General features: G+C 45.1%; 1 protein-coding gene across 2 annotated transcripts; it reads right to left on the bottom strand.

The window, feature by feature from the left end:
• Window positions 1-279: 279 nt before the first annotated feature.
• Window positions 280-19,995, bottom strand: LOC102377742 (protein zyg-11 homolog B). 2 transcript variants are annotated; one of them, XM_025206653.1, is made up of 15 exons: window positions 19,767-19,995; window positions 18,638-18,803; window positions 16,866-17,061; window positions 14,022-14,776; window positions 10,921-11,061; window positions 9,598-9,774; window positions 7,472-7,536; window positions 6,469-6,568; window positions 6,321-6,374; window positions 5,995-6,156; window positions 5,867-5,914; window positions 5,084-5,281; window positions 4,930-4,991; window positions 3,956-4,053; window positions 280-1,668 (listed from the first exon to the last, which is right to left on the bottom strand). In XM_025206653.1, exons 4-15 carry the CDS (start codon window positions 14,730-14,732, stop codon window positions 1,478-1,480), a joined length of 2,007 nt encoding a protein of 668 aa, XP_025062438.1. In that variant the 5' UTR covers window positions 14,733-14,776; window positions 16,866-17,061; window positions 18,638-18,803; window positions 19,767-19,995; the 3' UTR covers window positions 280-1,477. The 2 variants fall into 2 exon arrangements, with proteins under 2 accessions (XP_025062438.1, XP_006025891.2); XM_006025829.2 differs by lacking the exon at window positions 16,866-17,061 and having other exon boundaries at window positions 19,767-19,992.
• Window positions 19,996-20,112: the final 117 nt, after the last annotated feature.

The raw sequence follows: 20,112 nt of genomic DNA, 5'->3' as shown, positions 1-20,112 counted from the left end.
CCAGACTGAAAGACGCAAGCAGCAGCCACAAAGAATATCAAGTAGATCAGGAGACAAAAAAGCATGTTGTAACTACCTTGAGTAAAATAGGTAAATATTCAAGATGTTCATTACTCTGTGTCTTTACTGAGATTTAAACAAATTAAAGAGGTTAAAGGAAGGGCAAATACTGGATTTTTTCCCAGCCTGCAAACAGTGCAGAACCATGTGCTAGCAACCCCTTTGCCTACAAGGTCAGCCCAGCATGTTTACAGAGATGGAACACTTTGAAACGAGCAATCTGGTTTCATGGCACCCACTTTATTCCATCAACGGTTACACTTTAACCGACGCACTGGTATGTTGATGCAATCCATTTCTTTCTGCACAATTCAAGTAATGTCACAACCAACCAAGTCTAAGAATGAAGATGTCCATAAACAATACATATCTGAGTACTAGTCCTTGATTTGCTGTTTGTATCTTATTATATGAAAACTAAAAAAAGCCTTTGGAAAAAACTCACTTGTTAAAAATAAACTTTTAAAATTTACAGTTCCATAGCAATGAGATTTACACAGGGATTTACACAATGTTGGTGATACTTTGCACTAGAAGTCTTTGGAAATATAATTCACTGCACAACATGTATCACGCATTTCCACGGACATGTATTTCACGCCCACTAGTGTCAAATGGGGAACATGTGCGCACTGCTAAAGGAGAACTTGGAAACACTAAAGCAACAAGTAGCTTCCACATATGGTGACGACTTATGTTCCATGTACTACGTGGGTACAGTCTCAGGTGTTCTGTTGTTCACTGAGTTTCTAGGTACAATTCTACACTCACCTTTGGATTTTTGCCCTCACAAATTTCTCCTGACTTGTCCTATTGCAACTCCAGTAGAGCCAATCCAATCACTCCTTTTTACACAAGGCTAATTCCAACATGGTTGATGCAGCACAGGAAGGAGAAAAGCTAGCAAGTGGCATGTGATAATGGTCCAATATTAGAAAAATTAGACCAGGAGCCTGGCTTACAGGGAACTCGAGTGATTTTACAGGTTTGGCTGGGGGTGGCCCTGCAACTGACACTTCAGTCACAGTGGTAAGTAAGCGCACATATACAAGTGCAAAAATGCTGGTTTGCAAGCATGTAAAGCTCTGTTTCCAGCCCTGCTTGCCTAAGCAATAGAAGCCGTTTCCAGACAGTAATGGAAGAGGTGACGGGACAGATTTTTAGAGGTATGTAGGTGCTAGGCATCTAATGCATCTAAAAATCTGGTCCAAAGCTTCATTTCCTCCCTTAGGACATGAGGATTCCTAAGGGACTCAGGCTGTGCACACTTTACAGGCCCTCAATGCAGTCAGCAGTAATCTTACAGGAATGATCCTCTTAAGAAGTGATCCTACACCCCTTAAAAGAGCACAATACACGATTTTCATTCCCATTAGGCTGTGAAGAAATGCAAAGAATAGTTAAGCTATACCTGCAGCTATCCATTTGATTTGGCTTCTGGTTTCTGTAAAGATTTAGGTTTCCCATAGTACCTTATGTGGGTATCTACACTATCTAGTATCTCAGCAGTGATTTGTAGGACATCCGGATCAGTCTGCTCATTTCCCTTGATGTCATGTAAATGCCGCAGTCCACCTTCTTCAATAAGCATGCTGCAGTACCTGGCAGCTGAAACCAAAGAGAAGAATGTTCATTGTCATGAACCTCACTACATGAGAACCTAGGTAGAGTAAAGTACTGGAGAAGAACAAATGGAAAATTAAAACATTTTGTTGGAAAATGTCAATTTGTCAAAATCCCAAGAAAACTTTCCCAACATGTTCTTTGTGAAAACTTCTCAAGGTCACGATGGCACTTGGGTCAAAGCCCAAAAATTCCCATCCAGAACTAACATTAGGCTGGGAGTCATGAATTCAGCCAGAAGGTGAGAGACCAGGGCCTGAAAGACCCAGTCTATCTGATTTAGGCCAAGGACCTGACCCTGCGTTTCAGGTGAACATCAAGCAACTGATTATTTTACAGAGAACTGTCTTATTTTTCCACAAAGCTCCCGAAGGCTGCACACACATCCCAGCGTGAGATTTTCAAATTCTGTTGCAATTTCAAGGGAGATTAAGATCATTTCTGGCCTCTCTCTATTCTGTAGTTAACTCTTTGGCCTCTGACCCCTATTATTCTAGGGCATGACGTTCAGATGCTGTCTGTTTTGTTCCTTCAGCAGCTTCCATGCAGTGACATTGATTCAGGAAAAATAAGGCAAACACCAAGTGCTGCTGTAAACCTCACCCCGATGTCAAAAGTTTACATAGCAAGGAAGAGAGCATTTCTCAGATATACATTTCATGGACTGCAATTGCATTCTGAATCACACTTGTTAAGAACCACACTGCAAGCTTGCTACAACTCATACATTGACTTCATGGCACATGTTTATGCAGGTTGTTAAGATTACATGCTTCACTGTCTAACACTACTTGATTATCCTAATGAATAATATACACAAGCCTGGTTTTTTTATTTCATAAAACCTTTGCAAATTGACAGACTACTATAGATGGGGAGAGACCACTTTACTGTTAGAGCTGCCTCTGAGGTACAGCACACAACTAGGCTACATAATGGTTCAGAGCAGAAACAAAAGACCAATACAGTACCCAGATGGTACTGCACTCCACAGGAGCCCTAGCTGTAGACAGAGACGTGAGATCTCCTAGCTTTCATAACAGGAAGATGAAACCAGCCTCTTGAAGAATTTGGGGGATAATTTATGCTCCTTTTCCCCTTCCTCCTCATTCTTCCTATGAGACTGTTTTCAGGGAACTATTTCTGGAAGGTCCCAGAGCTGAAGCCAAGGGAAAGCTCCTAGACTCTCGAATCCGGGTCTGGGGGTCTCTGATCAGATTCGGGCCTCACAAGTATGTCCATAAGGAATACTGAGGCAAGGTTACTTGATTTCTTCAAGAGAAGGATCTGCAGATACTGCATTTCAGGAGAACATAAGTCTTCTCTAAACAAATGGCAGACATTGTTGCGGGAGGAAAGTTCATAGACAAATCATGTAGTTCTTGCATCCTGGAGTTTTTAGGTCTAGTAGCTGAGGATGGGGGTGAAAAGAGTATGAGAGGAACTAAAATAAGTCTCCCCAAGTCCTCCAGATAATGGATCACTGCGTCTATACTCTAACTACAGACACTAAAAGGATAAATAAGCAGGCCAGACTAGATTGAGACATTCAGGCTCCATCCCAAAGCACAAGCAGCAAAAAGGAACTGGAACAGCACCTGGTCCTACACCACCCTACATATTTGTTTGTGCACATAAGATTAGCTAATGCACATGAACAGACACAATGGGCACTCCTAACCAAGTGCCTGCTTTCTGATACATGGGGCACACTCAGACTCAGCGAAGTGCATACAAGGACAAGCATTTAAAAGAAGTCACCAAGGCATGGCAAAGCCCTGCCTATTGCTTGGAACATCTCACAGTACCTGCAATAAAACTAAGGATTAATATTCAAATTAAGGCCTAAATAAACCACTACAGCAGAGAATGAAGAATTAAGGTGTACTTCTCCAGAAGGCTTATGACCAACCATAAGAACCATCCAATTTCATATAAAAAGGTTAAGCTCTACAATCTAATATAGTGGTGCTAAACCTAAGGCCCTCAGGCTGGATCTGGCCCCTGAAATGACTGGATCTGGCTTGCAGCACGGGGGATTAACAGCAAGCGGCTTGTCCTGGTGCATCGCCTTCCCTGCCCTGCACCACACTGCTGATCCCTTCCACACCCAGAGGTAAACTCTTTTCCTCTGCACCAGCACTAGCAGCCACCTCCCTCTCTCCCTGCCCCCTTCCCCTACTGGAGGGGGCTGGTGGCTCACAGTGCAGCCATGTCACAAGCATCTGACCTGCCACTCTACAAAGCTGAGCTGCACTGGTCCAATACATACGTGTTTTGCAGCAGACATGTTGAATAGCCCATACTGCCCAGAGCTGAACACCAGGTATCGTGAAGCAATCAAGTAATGGATAAAAAGGACTGAAGGATCTATGGGTTAGAGAAAGATGTTCAGTAAAGTTGTACCAATATAGGATCCCATCATTAGCTAAGCAGTCCCTACACATAAGCTTTAGGCATTCTTGTACAGCATTGCTGGATTATAAGTGTAAACTCTAAGGAAACTCCACAGGCACAACTGCAACTAGATCAGTAAGTAATTATTCACTGTGTGCTAGCAGTGCCAAGACCCAGGCTATATATCAAATAAGTAATGCTGAACATAATCACAATGCCATTATATGCAGTGTGCTTCCTCCTCTAGGACGCCATGGCCAGGTCTAGTAACTCTGAGAACAGAAGAAAGAGGGGTTTGATGAATAGGTAATGATGAATGATTAGAGGCCTGGGAAGTCTTTCACAGGAAGAGAGACTAAAAACGCTGGGACTATTTTGAGCACACACAAGAGTGGCAAGTTTCATGGTGATCCTTTTCTTTTCTTTTCTTTAACACCACCAACACCAATTAACCAACTGAACTCCCTGATTAAAGCTGAACAGTATTACAAAAAAGTTTTAGATCTCTCAAAGCTTAATAGGAACATTTGTACCCCACAGTGGGGTTCTGTATTACTCTTTAAGAAATTCAAATTCTGTTGTGGTTAGGAGGAAACTCATATAGTCATAAGCACAGAGGACATCGTTTTATGATTTAATCTTTTATTATCATTTAGAACAGCATTTCAGCTGGCTTGGAAATGGTTTTTCTCCATTCCCAAACCTGGCTAAGGAAATACATATGCCATAAAAGCATATCCTTACATCAGGGAGGATATTTAGGGTGAAGAGGCTGAACAGCAGTAGGAACAACTCTAGAAACAATAAGCTAACGTTAACACTTTTATGCCGGTATTCAGAATTCATTACCTGTAGGCTACCAATGCCACCATCTTACATCTTGGAGTCGGCCACTTCAAAATGGCTGAGTGCTGCAAAATATAGAATCAAATATTGTAGTACTTACAGGAAACAGCATAATTATACTACAGTAAAACAAGGGTATCCCTTTAAGTTAGCATACCAGCTGTTCCATAAGAGATTTTCTCTGGGTTGGACTTAGTGTCCAGGCCTGCTCCCCTCTGGATACTAAATGTGCAATAATTCCAGCTGAAAAATAGCTGACTTCTATCTCAGTGCTGCACAACAATTCACCAATGGTGTCTATGAAGTCCTTCCACATTAGCTTAGAATGCAGCTCTCTCACTTCTGCTACGTTGTTCTGTAAAAACATGCACAAAGTGTATACCTTATTTAAGACTAACAGCACATATAAATACAACTTACAGATGTTAATAAAAGCTCATACATTTTCATAAAGAATAAATGGGTCCCATGTTTTCACATGCAAATCAACAGATCTCTGAAACTTTCCCATATCCCATTACAAGAACCAAAACCCTAACTGAAACAAAGAGCTGGAGCTGTGCCATGTTTTATTACATAGTTAAAAATTCTTATCAGACTTCACTGAGAGCTTTACCATGGAGTTGAGCAGTAGCAAACTTGTACCCATCAACTTCTTCTGGAGACTTCTGCTCATTTAACTTGCAGCTCTATCCTCTGTTGAAGTAATGAGGGAAATCCCTCCCCACTGGTGAAGGCCCAGTTCTATTTGAAGCCACACACCATTAATTTGTTTTCAGAGAAAAACGCTGACACGCTTAGTGCATCACATGCAGATATTTGTAAGAATTAAAAAGGAATAGCTCTTTTACAGAAAGTTCACACATTATCCAGAAAACTTAACTGAAAAAGCCAAGAAAAGCTTTTTTCTTTTTAAAGCAGAACCCAATTTTGATCTTACCAGAAGGCCAAGAACTTTATGTTGTACGGAGGAATCAGACGGAAAAAACTGTTAAGAGAAACAAAGATACCAGTTAGATATGGTTTCAGTATACACTAACAACCTGGTACAAACATAGTTATCCTCACCTCTAAAACCCTCATGAAGAGTTCTAGCCCTTGATTGTCAATGAAATGCCGACACGTGGTAGGGGATTCATCAGTCAGATTCCACAGTGCACTCAGCGTAAACATGAAAGTCGTATCCACTTCGTTCAGATTTGTTTTTTGTTCAACTATTTCAAGAAGCTCCTGGCAAAGAAAAAGAAAAGTATTAATTCTGGCTTTGACATTAGTTACCCAAATTAATAATACCTGTATTACACCCAAACACCCGAGGCCCCATGGTGCTATGTGCACTGGTTTCTATCTCACTTAACATCGTGGATTAATCTATGTCAAGATAGGCAACTCACCCCAACAACGATGTAAAGTTCCGCACTAAGTTGGGCTGTTTGCTCAGATGAAAGCTGCAAGCAAATATATTACATGAGCATTTGGAAAAAAATCTGTTTGAAATCAGAAAACAAAAAGTTTCAACACTTCCAAAGTCATGGCACATACCTTCAGGGCTAAAATTGAACTTATATTCACTGCCATTCTCTGCATATTTTGATTTTCATGGTTACACAGCCACTGCATAACAAGTTTGGCAGCTTCAAACCTGAAGTGCGACATGATAATAACTTACACAAGGCTTAAATTACACTTCACATCTCAGATTCCAACTATCCCTGGAAACCAAAGGAAATGTGCTTATGGTTTCTAGAGGGTAGAAAAGGACATGCCTTTTTTTCAGCATATGTGCAACATGGTCATTTGATTATAATTAATGGAACCCTTAGTTCAGGCCAGAAGGAAGATACTAAAAAAGTACCTTTTACAACACTCTCTGATCAATCTTGCAACTCACAAAATGAGCAACAGTAAATAACTCTCTAGCAAGTATGAGCAATGCCTTTAATGCAACAGGAGAACCACAATCAACCCCACTCCCACCACTGAAACAGTGTGAAACTGGGGTTGACAGTGTTTCCCCTTGTTCCTATTGGAGCCGAAGGAATCCATCCCTTGGTCCTGCTGTTTCTTCCTTCATCACCTCCTCCCACCAGGCAGCCAACTGCCAGTGCTGTCCACCACCCATCAACACCAATCTTAGATCAAAAAGGATCATTGAAATAAAATAAGGTAAGTGGGTGCCCTTCATGCAGGAGCTGAGCATGTCTAGGAAGCTAGCAACTCAACCCCCAGCATGAGATCCAGTCCCTGTTGAACCCAGTGCAATTACCAATTACTTCAAAGGGCCAGGATTTATTCCTAGTTCTGTTCTCATACCAATTTTTGACCAACTGTAGCATTTACAGATTCAGCTTCCCAATGCTGAAGCCATGAGATCAGAATCAGGCCCTAGAAAGCACATGTAAGATTTCTCTATGACAGCACAGAAGTCTAAACCGGCTTTTGGGGTCAACTAGTTAAAGGCAAAGTTATATGACCAAGATGATAAGTATTGCATTTTGCCCTGCTACTCAAAACCTCATTTCAAAATTTACTGGCTGCTACTTGCCTGTTAAATGGAACATCCTGAAGGATCCTGACACTCGATAATAAAAGAAGGCAGTTCTTCTGCAGCTGTGTGTGGAGAAAGAGAAAAAAAAAAAGCATTTGCACAAAGTTCCAGAAGGCGAAAAATACAAAAATTTTGCAGTTCACTCAACATCTGGGAAGTATGACCATGACATGCAACTCATGTACATAGAGAATGGTTGGTCTGAGATACCATGAACAATTCCTCTCACTATAAAGCTTCAGTAGGAGATAAAGCAACGACCTTACAGAACACTTTATTTATGAAATGAGGTCTTTATATTTGACTTCATAACTTAAAGGAGTCTTTCAAATTGGGAAACTGTCAAATTGCATCTAATTTTGTAATTCACATTCCAAGTAAGCCAAGAGAGCTGGGCTCCTTAGGAGATCTCAGTCCAAGTGAGAGCTGATGCCAGCACTGTGCTCTTCTCAAGGCTCATCTTGGGCACTATGACCCTCTTACAAGGAAACAGTTTCTCTTTCTCAGCTTCGGAGTGAAAGGACGTATTCCCCAGCCTTTGCTATAAATAGGGATTAGATTAAAAGGAAGGCACATGTCTACTGTCACCACAAAATAGTTCTGCAGAGACAGCTCACATGAAGGTGAAGACGGAAGGGCAAGTCCAAGATCTTCAGCCAGCTGGGACCATAGGTACTGCCTACAGAGAGACAGCACTAAACTACTCAATGTGCAATCAGAATAGGCAAGGCCCAGCAATTTGTATTTTTACAAAACAGTTCATCTGACTGAGGTCAGAACTGCTATCGCTATCATCCCCAACAAATAAAAGCCGGGGAGGAGAGAGTGGTAGAGAATCTGTCAATTTTAGTTGTAATCTAACTGACCTATGCTGGCTGAGATAACAGTTGATCTTTTCATCAGTACATTAGGGGTGGTTCCAAAGACAATGGAGCTGGACTGTTCTCAGCGGTGTCAGATGACAGAACGAGGAGCAATGGGCTAAAGTTGCAGCAAGGGAAGTTGGGGTTACATATTAGAAAAAATCCTCTCACTAAGGGGGTAGTAAAACACTGGAACAGGTTACCCAGAGAGGTTGTGGAATCTGCATCCTTGGAGGTTTTTAGACCAGGCTAGACAAAGCCTGAATTAGGATGATATAGTTGGGAATGGTCCTACTTCGAGCCAAAGGTTGGACTAGATGCGACCTCCTGAGGTTCATTCCAAAGCTAATTTTCTATGATTAAGGCTGTTGAAGCTCTCTAGAACAGTGGTGCTCAACCTTTTCCCCACAATAGGCCAGATGGGCAATGCCCCATCCATGTGCAGGCTGAATCTGGCCAGTGGTCCTGATCCAGCAGCCAGGGCAGGCGCAGTGGGCACCAACCAGCCACGGGGAGGGGAGTAAGGGGCAGCCCAGCCCCAACATGGCCTTGTAGGGGAAAGGGACATGGCTTGACCCTGGGGGGGGCATGACCCAGCCCCCAAAAGGGGAAGGAGCATGGCCCAGCACTGCAAGGGGGAGAAGCGTGACCCCGCCCCAATGCAGATGCAGAGAGAGGGGACATGGCCAGCCCTGTGGGGGAAAGGGGATATAGCTTGGCTCTAACCAGCCATGTGGGTCTTGTGAACACAGCAGGGGGGAGGGTGGCCATATTTATACTGCCAAATTACCAACCCAGGGGGAGCCCCACAGCTCAGGCTACATTTGCCCAGCAGGCCAAAGGCTGAGCATTCCCTGCTCTAGAACTGCCATTTACTGGATCAGACTGCAGGTCCATCTTGCCCAGTCTTGTGGGTCACGGGGGCAGAGAGCAGATGCTGAAAGGCAGAGTGAACTGGGTCTGACCAGTTTTTTCCACTGTTCCTCTTTCACTTGCAGACTCCAGTATTTAAGGTCTAAGAAGTTCCAATTCAGAAACCATGCCTCTAATTCCCCTGCTCAACAGCTACTGTTGCCCCTTTCCTCCAAGAATGTATCCCATCCCTTTTTTAAGAGATCTGTCCGAGAATTTGTCCAATCCCTCTGTCACCGAAGTTCCCATTAAATGACTGTTCCTATCTACCTCTCTCTATCCCTGTTTCTGTCAAGACCCTCCCTGTCAGGAAAAGTGAATCAGAATTATGCCCCTGGCCATCTTTACCTGTTGCTGCTCAGGAAAGTTTTCCACGGCCTTGAGTAGTAAATGGATCACATCGGAGAGCAGTCGAACAGGCATGCCGGCTGCGAGGCCCTGTCTAGTTAAGTTGAGACAGCATGCGCTGGCAGTTAGCTGCACTGCCAAGTCCAAGGGGTGATTTCTCATTCCAATAATCACAAGCTGAAATATAAGAGAATGTACTGCATGAACAGTTTTATATTTATTATTTTGCAAGTTAGTTGCAATGCTGCTTTCTATGAGTTAAACTGACCCTGTCACTACCGAATCTTAGAAACAGTTTTTAAACAGAAAGCCTCAAAAGATAACATTGCCTCTTACTAGCACAGTAGAATCAGTGCAACAACCAGTGACTTTATTTTGTAACCCTCCTGTCTTGAAAAGGGTTTATAGCATCTCCCATTCAGTTGCAGTTGCACAAAAAAAGGTCATCCACACAAAGAGTTCCAACGATGCGATCGAGTGCTCAGAAATAAACCTAGCCTATTTTACGATGGCCATCACTTCCCAACACTTGCTCATTGGCCAACATCTGAGAACTTTTCATCCTTTAATGATTATTTCCTATTTTAATTCCTAATGCTTTCAGCCAATGGGAACAAATCAAAGCCTCCCATGCTTCCCAGAATAGGCAGGACCATTGAATACGTTCTTCTCAGAACCAGCTGCAAAGGCTGCACCCAGTCCATCATGCTGTAGTCAGACTTGCAATTGGAAGATACCAAGAAAGTACATTCCCCTCTCTGTTCGACACATTGCACCTGTTCTCCATCTAAATCTAAGTTACTTTCAAAGGGTACAGGTCAGAATCTCTAGAGATTGGGAAGGGATACGCCCAAGTCTGTATAGATTCACCCCTCCCTTCGCTACCTACTGCGAGCTACAGTCAACAGAAACACAGACTGCTAGCCCTCAGAAGAGCTTACTAGCCCTTCTCTTAGAAGGAGGTATATTCAGCAACACCCCTGGCCCCTGTTGTTGAATTCTGCACCTCCAGAAGTTAGCCTGAGCACCTAGTTACGTTTCGAACGTGGACTAGAGCCTCTTCTCCCCACACTGGATTTGCCCATGATGTTCTCTCTGTGAGGGGTACTTCTGCAACTGCACTGCTGATATTACCCTTAGGCAGTAGAGAAGAGGGAAGAGAAGAGGAGAGTCTATATCTATTTTGTGAGTGCAGAAACCCAAGGGCCTGATTTAGATATCTTTAAATATTACAAGAACAGACACTTAAATGTCAGTTCAAGTGACCTTGTTAAAACCTACATATTAAAGGCTGTCTTTGAAAAATCTCTCAACCATCTTTACCTTTAAGATTTCAGGCTTCGTTACTTTCATAAAACAAGTTTGGGTGAAGAGCCGGAAGAATGCCTCCTTCACAAAGTACGATCGTTCGCTGTAACGCTTCAAAGCTTCAGAAATCTGGATCTCATTCGCTCCTCCCGATACCTTGGAAAACACATTTAGCTCATATTTAGTTTAGTTGCTTAAAAGTTTGGCTTCTCTGCACAATGCACTTGTAGAACTTGTCAGAGGCAAAGTAAGAACCCAAACCCTACAAAATATGGAATTACAAGCAATCTCATGACACTAGTGTAAAACCCCAAAATATTTGTATGCTAGAAGTTCTCCCAACACTTTGAACTGTTAGTGTCTCCCATTCTAGTATTTCAAACCCAAGCTCTATCCAGGCCTAGACCCACAAGTGGTAGTTCAGACTCAAGAACTACAGTTTTATTATACTCCAAATGGAAATAGGACTACCTCAATTCAACAAGAGCTGGACATTACACTGTTAGCCATGCTACAACTGTTATAATTTGTCAGTGACTATTTTATTTAGTGATTCTGCTTGTCCTCTATATTCAGCAAGTTCAACAGATGGATTCAGGACAAGAGTACCCAGAACCGGACAAAGCCTTTAATTTTTGTGCCAGAAGGTACTTCATGAGGACAGAATCAGAGAGAAGTGGGGCAAAGAAGGGCACTAAAATAAGAACCAGACAGACTTTATTTGGCAAAATACAGCCCAAGAAAATAATTTCTTTAACTGTAATAAAGCTTCATATTCATTACTGCCGCAAGAAGGCAGAGACATTGTGCAAGGCAGGGGTGGGCAATTATTTGGGCCCAAGAACCACATAGGGAGTTTTGATGAGCTGTCGCAAGCTGGGGGACCACCCCCTCCCCATCCCACACTACTCACCAAAACACTGTTGGGCTTTGGATAGGTGGGGAAGAGCATTTAGGAGCACGGTGGGTGGACAAGGTCAATCCACAGCCTGCACGCCCTGCCCTGTGGGGGGAGGGTGCAGGGGGGCATGTGCACATGTGTGGGGGGTGAGGAAGGGGGCTGCCTGATCATTAGGTCCAGGGAGCCAGCTGGGGCTATGGGGAGGGAGGAGGTGGCCGGGGGAGGGGGGGAGGGCACATGCAGCAGAGCTTGCTCAGTCAGTGCAGTCCACGGCAGGCCCCACAGAGCTCCACATGGGGCAGAGCCCTGCCCAAGCCATCCCACCCATGCCCATTCACCTGGTCTCAACCCTGGCCAGCTCACAGCTTCTTATGGGGTTGTTCCCAGTGCAGCTGCTCTTGCCTCCAGTGGGAGCCACCCAGCTGAAGCTTCCCCCCACTCTGCCTGGAGCGGTGCAACAAGGGCAGAAGCAGGAGGAGAAGCTGCTGCTGGAGGCAAGGGAAGCAGATCAGCTGCAGCCCCGCTGGAAGCCGTGAGAGCTGGCTAGGGCCGGGGCCAGCAGGGCTGTTTTGCTCCCCACACCTGTAGCAGCAGCTCCTCCTCCTGCTGCAATGCTCTGGGAGGACAGGGGGGGTGTGGAAAAACACTTCACCCAGGCAGCTCCTGCCCCAGGGCACAGGGCTCCATCTCCAGCTCCCGGTCATACCTTCCACTCGCTCAGCCTGCCCATAGGTGGCTGCTCATGGCACTAGTCAAATGGAACAGGTGGAAGACAACCAGGAGCTGGAGCCAGAGCCCTGCATACAGGGGCAAAAGCTGCCCAGCTGAAGCTCCCCCTTGCCCACCTGGAGTGGTGCACCAGAAGCAGGAGGAGGAGCTGCAGTTGGAGGCGAGGGGAGCAGAACAGCCCCTCCCGCCCAGGCAGCACGCACAGCTTCCAGCATGGGTGTTCATGGTCCGGCTGCTGCTCTGCTCCCTGCACCTCCAGCAGCGGCTCCTCCTCCCTCTCCCCTGCTGTGCCACTCCAGGTGGGCGGATGGTGGGGAGCTTCAGTTAGGCAGCTCCCACTAGAAGCGAGGAGAGCAGAGCAGCACCGGGAACAGCCCCACCAGAAGCTGCACACACTAGTCGGGGCCTGGGCCAGTGGGCAGAGGCTGGAGCACAATGCAGGCTGCCCCAATGGAAGCAGGTGGGGCTCAGCCTCAAGCGCAGTGCCATGGGGGCAAATAGAAAAATAACCTGGGAACAGCCAGGGTTAAGTCACTCCCAACAGAGTTTCTCCAGAGTAAGCAAATGCCTAACATGCTGTGGATTCTCTCAGAAGAGAACATGGTCCTCCAGTATCCCCTCCTCCCCACACCTCCCACTCAGAGACAGCGTATCACTTGCTGGACTCTGCTATTCTAGCAGGGAGCAGAACACATCCACTTCATAACCCTACATGTGCTGCAGGGAAACACAGGCTGATCATGGGTAGCCAATCAAGGCTGCCCTATGCACTGCTACCATGTGTCACCAGGCAGATTAAGGGAGCTTGCAGAGCACACTGAGATGTGCACGGTAGCCCCGCTGCACAGTGTTGGCATTGCAAGCTCTCTACTCTGCAGGGCTTCATCATTCAAATGTCTGTACACAGGGCTCTAGGTAGGTTTCTTTACCAGGAGAATAAACCTGGGAGAATTCTCCCAGATTATTTGAACGTGTCTAACAAAGTTGTCTAGGCAAGTACACCAGACAAAACAAAGCAGAACACTCTCACTTATGCAGAGGATGAAACATGCCAGGCAGGACCCAAACGGCTCTCAGGCAACAATCATCTATTGTTTAAATTACTGCTTGTTCAAAAAATGAAGTTAAATTAATGCCAAGTTATCTGCTTTCATAGTCATACTGCATCTGGATACAAGATTCAGGGAGATGTGCTGCTATCAAACAGCACTCCACATAAAACTTTATGCCTATATAAAAAAAAACCAACTATAAAGACATGAATTAGTCTTCAGCACAATGAGGTAAGCAGGAGTTTTCACTTGGTCTATGAAGAAAAACTTGGAGTGGTTAAGTGATTTGCCAAAAACTGTGAGGCAAGCCAATGGATGAACTGGGATTCAGACTTTGTTCCTAGCCCTACTCCACATACTCAATCCAGCTGATCACACTACATCGTTGTTTGCAAACCCTGTGTAGCTATAACAGGTTATTTTTAAATTCAAACCTTCAAACTTCCTTCTCCTGAAAGGAATTCAGAGTAGCCAGCATCAGTTGCCAGCAGTCCCACAAACTGCATTGCAGGTCTCTGTTTGACAAATGCTTCTACAGCTTCATCAGTAATGAATTTACTGCCAGAAATGTCCAATGACTCAAGGTGAGGTAGGATGTCTTTTTGCTCTAGCAAACTAACAGGTATATCAGATGTAAACTGCTGATCATCTGAAATGTCCAAGTGGTTCAAGTACTTGAGTTCTCGTAGGATATCCAAGACTTGTTGCGTAGACATCGATAAGTACTTCAAGTAGTGCATGGAAAGAGACTTAAGTCGATCCTTGCAAGCAAGGAGCGCAGTTATGTCAGTGACAGAGGTATTGGATATATCCAAACTTTCCAGCCTCGGAAGAGAAGCAACCTCTACCAAGTCCTCGTTGTGGAAAAGAACATTGGTAATGCTCAAAACACGAAGACCAGACAACTGTTTGAAGCACCCTTTACAGGGATTTGTCAGAGAAAGCGTCAATGAGTCCAAAACAAGGCACTGAAGGTTTTGCCGGATCCACTTATTACTCCCAAGTCCGCTTACAATATCTGCAATAGTAACATCCGCATTCATCCCTGCAGCATCAAGTTCCACTAGCTTGTGATGGCAGAATGCTTTCCGGAAAGACAATGCAGAAATTTTTGCTTTCCTGATGCAGGCTTGTTTCAAGCGCATTTGGTTCCCTCGGAAAATCCCGACAGTTCCGTCATTCAACAGCTCTGTTGGGAAACAGCAGTGAGTTTGTCAGAGCAGGCACACAATTACTGGTACAAAGAAAAAGCAAATTATTTCACTCCTCAAGCTCACTGCATTTCAGCTGTGGGATGTGGCCATAGGCAAATTATAAATAGAAGGATAAACGAAAAAAAAAAAAGGGGGGTCAAAAAAAATACACAATTACTGGTACAAAGAAAAAGCAAATTATTTCACTCCTCAAGCTCACTGCATTTCAGCTGTGGGATGTGGCCATAGGCAAATTATAAATAGAAGGATAAACGAAAAAAAAAATGGAGGTCATAAAACAATTCTGCTGTTACCACATACGTACAAATCTCTATTTAAAATTACAAAACAATTTCCTTTTTCCCCTCCCAGGACCCCACTGAGAACAAACCCATTTCTTCCTGAATGTGCATCTGTGGGCTGCCACCAATATTTCCTGTTAGAGAACTAATTTCAAAACCCTAACATAGAAAGAACCTTTCCTCTTCCATGTTTTGCATAATCTTCAAATAAGGTGTGATAAGTAATAAGAGGTCAAATGTTGCAAGATATTTATCATGAGAATGCCCCATATATCTAGGATATAGCCTAAGAAAATATTCTTTTCAGCTGGATGTGGGACATTTCATCTTGTTTACTGAGGAGCAACACCATTGTTAAAAATAATATTTGGACAAATTCTCTGTTTTGAAAAAGCAGCTCCCAATTTTGATTTGTATTGATCATGATACACTGAAAATATTTATGACTGAAAATCCACAGCATAACTACAGATATAATCTCCCAGACTTTCTATATTCCTACATAATATTTTATTTAGTTAGACTGTTAACACAACCACAAGAATGCCATGTGAAAGGTCATAACCTGAGAGAGAAAACACAAAAATAAATTAACCAAGTGCTCCTCAATCGCTCCTAAATTCAAGCATCCATTGGTGGTTAGTTTTTCAACTGTGCTTCTGTAAAGAAAGTCACGGAAAGCTATAACTGAAGTTTTTCAGATGATGAATACAGAATCAGTACTGCATGAGAAAAATTGAGGATTATGGCACATACTGCATATTTGTAATATGCTAAATAGAAAGCAGCCTGATTTTAAAATAAAACTGCCTTGGTTATATGTAGGCAGCTAAGAGAGTCAGTTTTAATAAAGTAATTCTTCCCTAAATTAGGGAGTACTGCATAACAACAAGAAGAAAAAAAACTGCCCACCCTGAAAAAAAGCAAAGATGAAGTAGACTGAATTCTGTGGATTAATTTGGGGAAAAGAGTTGATTTTTTAAGGCATGAGTTTGCTGTATAAACCCTTGTCTTGACTGAAATATTACCAGCCAAACGGTGGAGCCAAACAACATCTACTGAGGTTTACGAGTCCAGCAACCTCTCCCCCTATGAGCAGTCTGCCTAGGTGCTTCCACTGCACTGAACGGAGCCAGCAGCCGTGTCAAACAGGATTCGGAGACAAACGTTTAGACAGAGGCAGAGGGAGGGGACCTCAACAATACAAAGGGGCCCACGTGTTCCAGCACCAAACTGATCCTGTTCAGTCAAACACAGGCCCCACTGCTGGATGCGTTAATGGATACCTATGGCAAGTTCCAAGGACCTGTTCAGGACCAGGCCTGGGGTAAAGCCCAGAGAGGAAGTGTAGTAAGATCAGAGCCAGAGCAGAAGCCAGGTAAGCGATCCCCATCATCTTTGTCACTAGTAAAACCGCAATCCCAGGGATTTCTGTATTATTACCAATGTAATTATTACATACAATGGAATGACTACAGCTTTTGTTGAGAATGAAAACTGTACCTTTTCCACTGCCCCCACTCTTTATCCAGCACTGTGATAGATTCAACTGAGGCAAGGGGGGAAATAGGGCTGTGGCAGTTTAAACATGAAGTTAGCAATTTATTCTCGTTCAGTTTGAACCAATTACAGAAAAGAATCAGGACAAGGAATAAAGCCTCCGCAGACTGCTCTCCTTGTAACTGTCACACCAACGACTGAGACAAGTCTATCAAACTAGCTACAATTGTTCCAGGCTGCCTGAATTATAAATCCCAGTAGCTGCATTAATTGACAGCAATACTTTGCCTCCTGGTGTTCTCTGTTCCCAGTTTGTTGTTGGAAGCAGGGCCTAGTTCTGGTAGTATTCAGCCTCTGAATCTCTGTTTAGCATCTTGCTTATCCACTTGAATTTTCTCCATCCCCTCAACTCCCGGCTGCCAAGCTTGAGCATTTTGTACAGGATGCACCATGGATTTTTTTCCATGCCTTGGTGCCAGCTGGAGCAGAAGAAAATCAAAAGTGCATCAGTTAAGTATGTTGGTGGGCTGCCAGCACTACTGCACAGCATAAGATAGTATAGACAAACTATCCCACAACATACCACAATACAGTTTTAAGAACACGTCAAGTTAGCAAGGCACTAGGATAGGTCTAGACCAATATTTAGAGTCACCTGAGGTCACCCTTAATGAACCCAAGCCACGAGAGTTGGGCCCTCCCTGTCTCTATTGCATCTTGCAGCCTTCAAAGCTGTCCAAGAGGCGATTCCTGGATTAGAGATAACTAAATTGTCGTAGCAGTGACAAGCGTTTTCTTCTGCTGTCCTCCACTCCTTTCCTTGCCCAAAACAAAACTGGAGCCCAAGATACTACCAAAGCAAACTTTGTAAGCTATCAAGTTAAATAAAGTTTCCGACTTTTTCCCACCCGTTTGGGTGACAGAGGACAACGCTGACATAAGTCAATTAAAATTTGGGAGGAAAACAACCCAAACCAATAAAACAACATTTTGGTTTCCTTCAAGTTTAGAAAACAGGGATAAGAACACCAGACTAGAAATGTTATGGTAAAAACAGGATGTAATTGAAAGGAACCCACCCCCCAGCTTTTAAGGTATGAACAAGGAGAACTACTTTCTGAAGGTGATGGCAATAGATCTGGGATGGAAAAGGAGCAGTGAATTGGGATTAATCAAAGGTTTTGGGGCTTGAAAGAAAAAGTTTACATCCAAACTTAAGAGTTAGAACAGGTGCTGAAATACAGAGCAAAAGACTTGGTATCTAGACAAAGAACTTCTTGCAGGGCATTAATACTAAGGGTGCACCAACAGAGATTTTTTGGGATGATACCAATGGCTGATTTTTAACGAGCCATATCAGTCAATACCAATCTGATTGCCAATATGCAGCTGAGCAGCTTGGAGAGCAGCATCCAGCTGGTAAGTCTGTTGGGGGGGAAAGGAGGGGTGGGGGAAAGAGCATGGGGGGCAGACCGGACTCTTCCTAGGGGGGTTGGGCTGGGCCGGGCTGTGCTGTGGGTGGGCAGTGGCAGAACTGGGAAGGGGGCTATGGAAGAGGCTGCAGCCAATCGAAAATTCACCGTAACCCCCCAAATCCCCTCCCAGCACCGCTGCCACCCACCTCACGCATAGCCTGGCCCAACACCCCGGGGGAAAGAGCCAGGCGCTGCCCCGTCCCCAGCCCGCACTGGGCAGTGCCTGCCCTTGCCTCTGCCCCACTCACCACAGGGGCCTCGGTCTGCCCCCCAACAACAGGCTTACCAGCCAGACCTGGCTGCTCTCCACACTGCCAGGCTGTGCTCCTGGACATGTGCGTGCTGCGCTGTGGCTGCACGCATACATGCAGCATTTACCGGTGGCATTAATCGGCCACATCAACCAAAAAAAGCCAATTGCCATTTCCTTATATTGGTGTCGATCCAAAATAGGACCGACATATAAGTACACCCCTAAATTAATACCAGGGAGTCTTAGTTGTGACAGTGCAACAACTTAAATACCAACATCAGATTTGCCACCAGATCTACAACTGCTGGGCCTAAACAACCGTCTTACCATGAAATGCCATGGTCTGCAATAATCGATCAGCTACTTCTTGAGGGAGCCTTTCAGACTCTTTCAAGCACAGCGTCCCATCTCGTCTTTCTGTACAAAACTTCTCCAAGTCAGCGGTCAAAGCGCTCAGACAGATGTCAAGTAAAGAGTATGGAGATGCTTCAGCCTGTTATTAGGAAATACAACACTCATGCATTAACAAGATATTAGAGAACTACAGTGAACCAGAACACAGGATAATTCAATGAGATTAAAACAATTCATCCCAGCCTCACCAATACCTTGACATGGGGGGAAAAACAGCCACCAGACAGCAATATAGATTTTTTGAGACATCACCCTACCAGGCAGGCCTCCGGTTACAGGCAACCAGACCTGCAAGATGTTCATGGCGAGTAAAATCAACAACTATTTTATGCAACAGATTGAAAATTATTTTGCTGCGCGGCCAAAGGCCTCTTCCGAAGGCAGCTTGTGATTAGGAAGGTGCCCATTTGTATTAACGCAGGTCAACGGTTCTCCAGATTTTAAATCTCAGGTGTACGGCACCGAGCTCCAGCTCTAAACGCCGCTGTCAAAATTAGCTAGTTCAGTTTAACGTCAGCACGTGAACTCGCACAAAAAAGAGAAAGGCGAAGGAAAGAGGCCGACTGGAGGTAGCCGCATTCCCAACAGACTCGCCTAACGTCTTAAGAGAAAAACATCAGGGCGCCCCAAGAAAAGCAGAAGTTACTGCATTTTCTCCAGGACGTCCCCGAATATACCGCGTGCCTCGTTTGGGGTAAGAGGACATGGAGAAATCTCTTTTCCAGCTATGCCGGGAGCAAACCAAACCCTCGGCCACCGCACCCACCCCTTCCTGCTTAACAAAAGCTGAAACCCTAAACGCTGCTGGCAACGGGTCTCCACGGGCAGAGCTAGGATTAAAAAAAAAAATCATTAAACCCCCTGTGAAATAGGAGGGGAGAGGCCAGGAGCAGCTGGCAGGCGGCAAAGTGACTCTAAGGCGCGCTGGGAGGAACATCACGAGCCCCCAAAAGGAGGAGGATCCCTCGGGGCGGGATGCGCATCTATGCGAGATATTACGGTAGGCGGCAGCTGCCCGCCCCGCACCCCGCGCCCCGCGCACCTGGACGGCGGGGCAGTCGCTGCAGATGGGCGGAGGCGCGCGCTGCCGGCTCTGGACGTGTAGGAAGCGAACCATGGCGGGGCCTGGCACTGCGCCTCCCTCCCGCCCGCGGCCCCGGCGCAGCGCGCCCACTGCACTGGCGCTCCCAGGCCACTTCCGGCAGCGGGTGACGTCAGTAGGCCGCAGGGGCGAGCCCGGAACCATGGATGGGCCTCAAGTCCACGCCCCCCACCTCCCTCCCAGGGGAGGCTGCGTCACTGAGCCCGATGCGCAGGCGCGGGGGCGGTCCCCAACTGCCGTTAACGACCGGGGGAGGGGCAAGTTCGGCTCCGGAGCCACCCCTCCT

Source organism: Alligator sinensis, unplaced genomic scaffold (assembly GCF_000455745.1).
Source record: "Alligator sinensis unplaced genomic scaffold, ASM45574v1 scaffold172_1, whole genome shotgun sequence".
NCBI lineage: Eukaryota > Metazoa > Chordata > Crocodylia > Alligatoridae > Alligator > Alligator sinensis.
The sequence above is the reverse complement of the archived record's forward strand: the minus strand, read 5'-3'. Positions and strand labels throughout refer to the sequence as shown.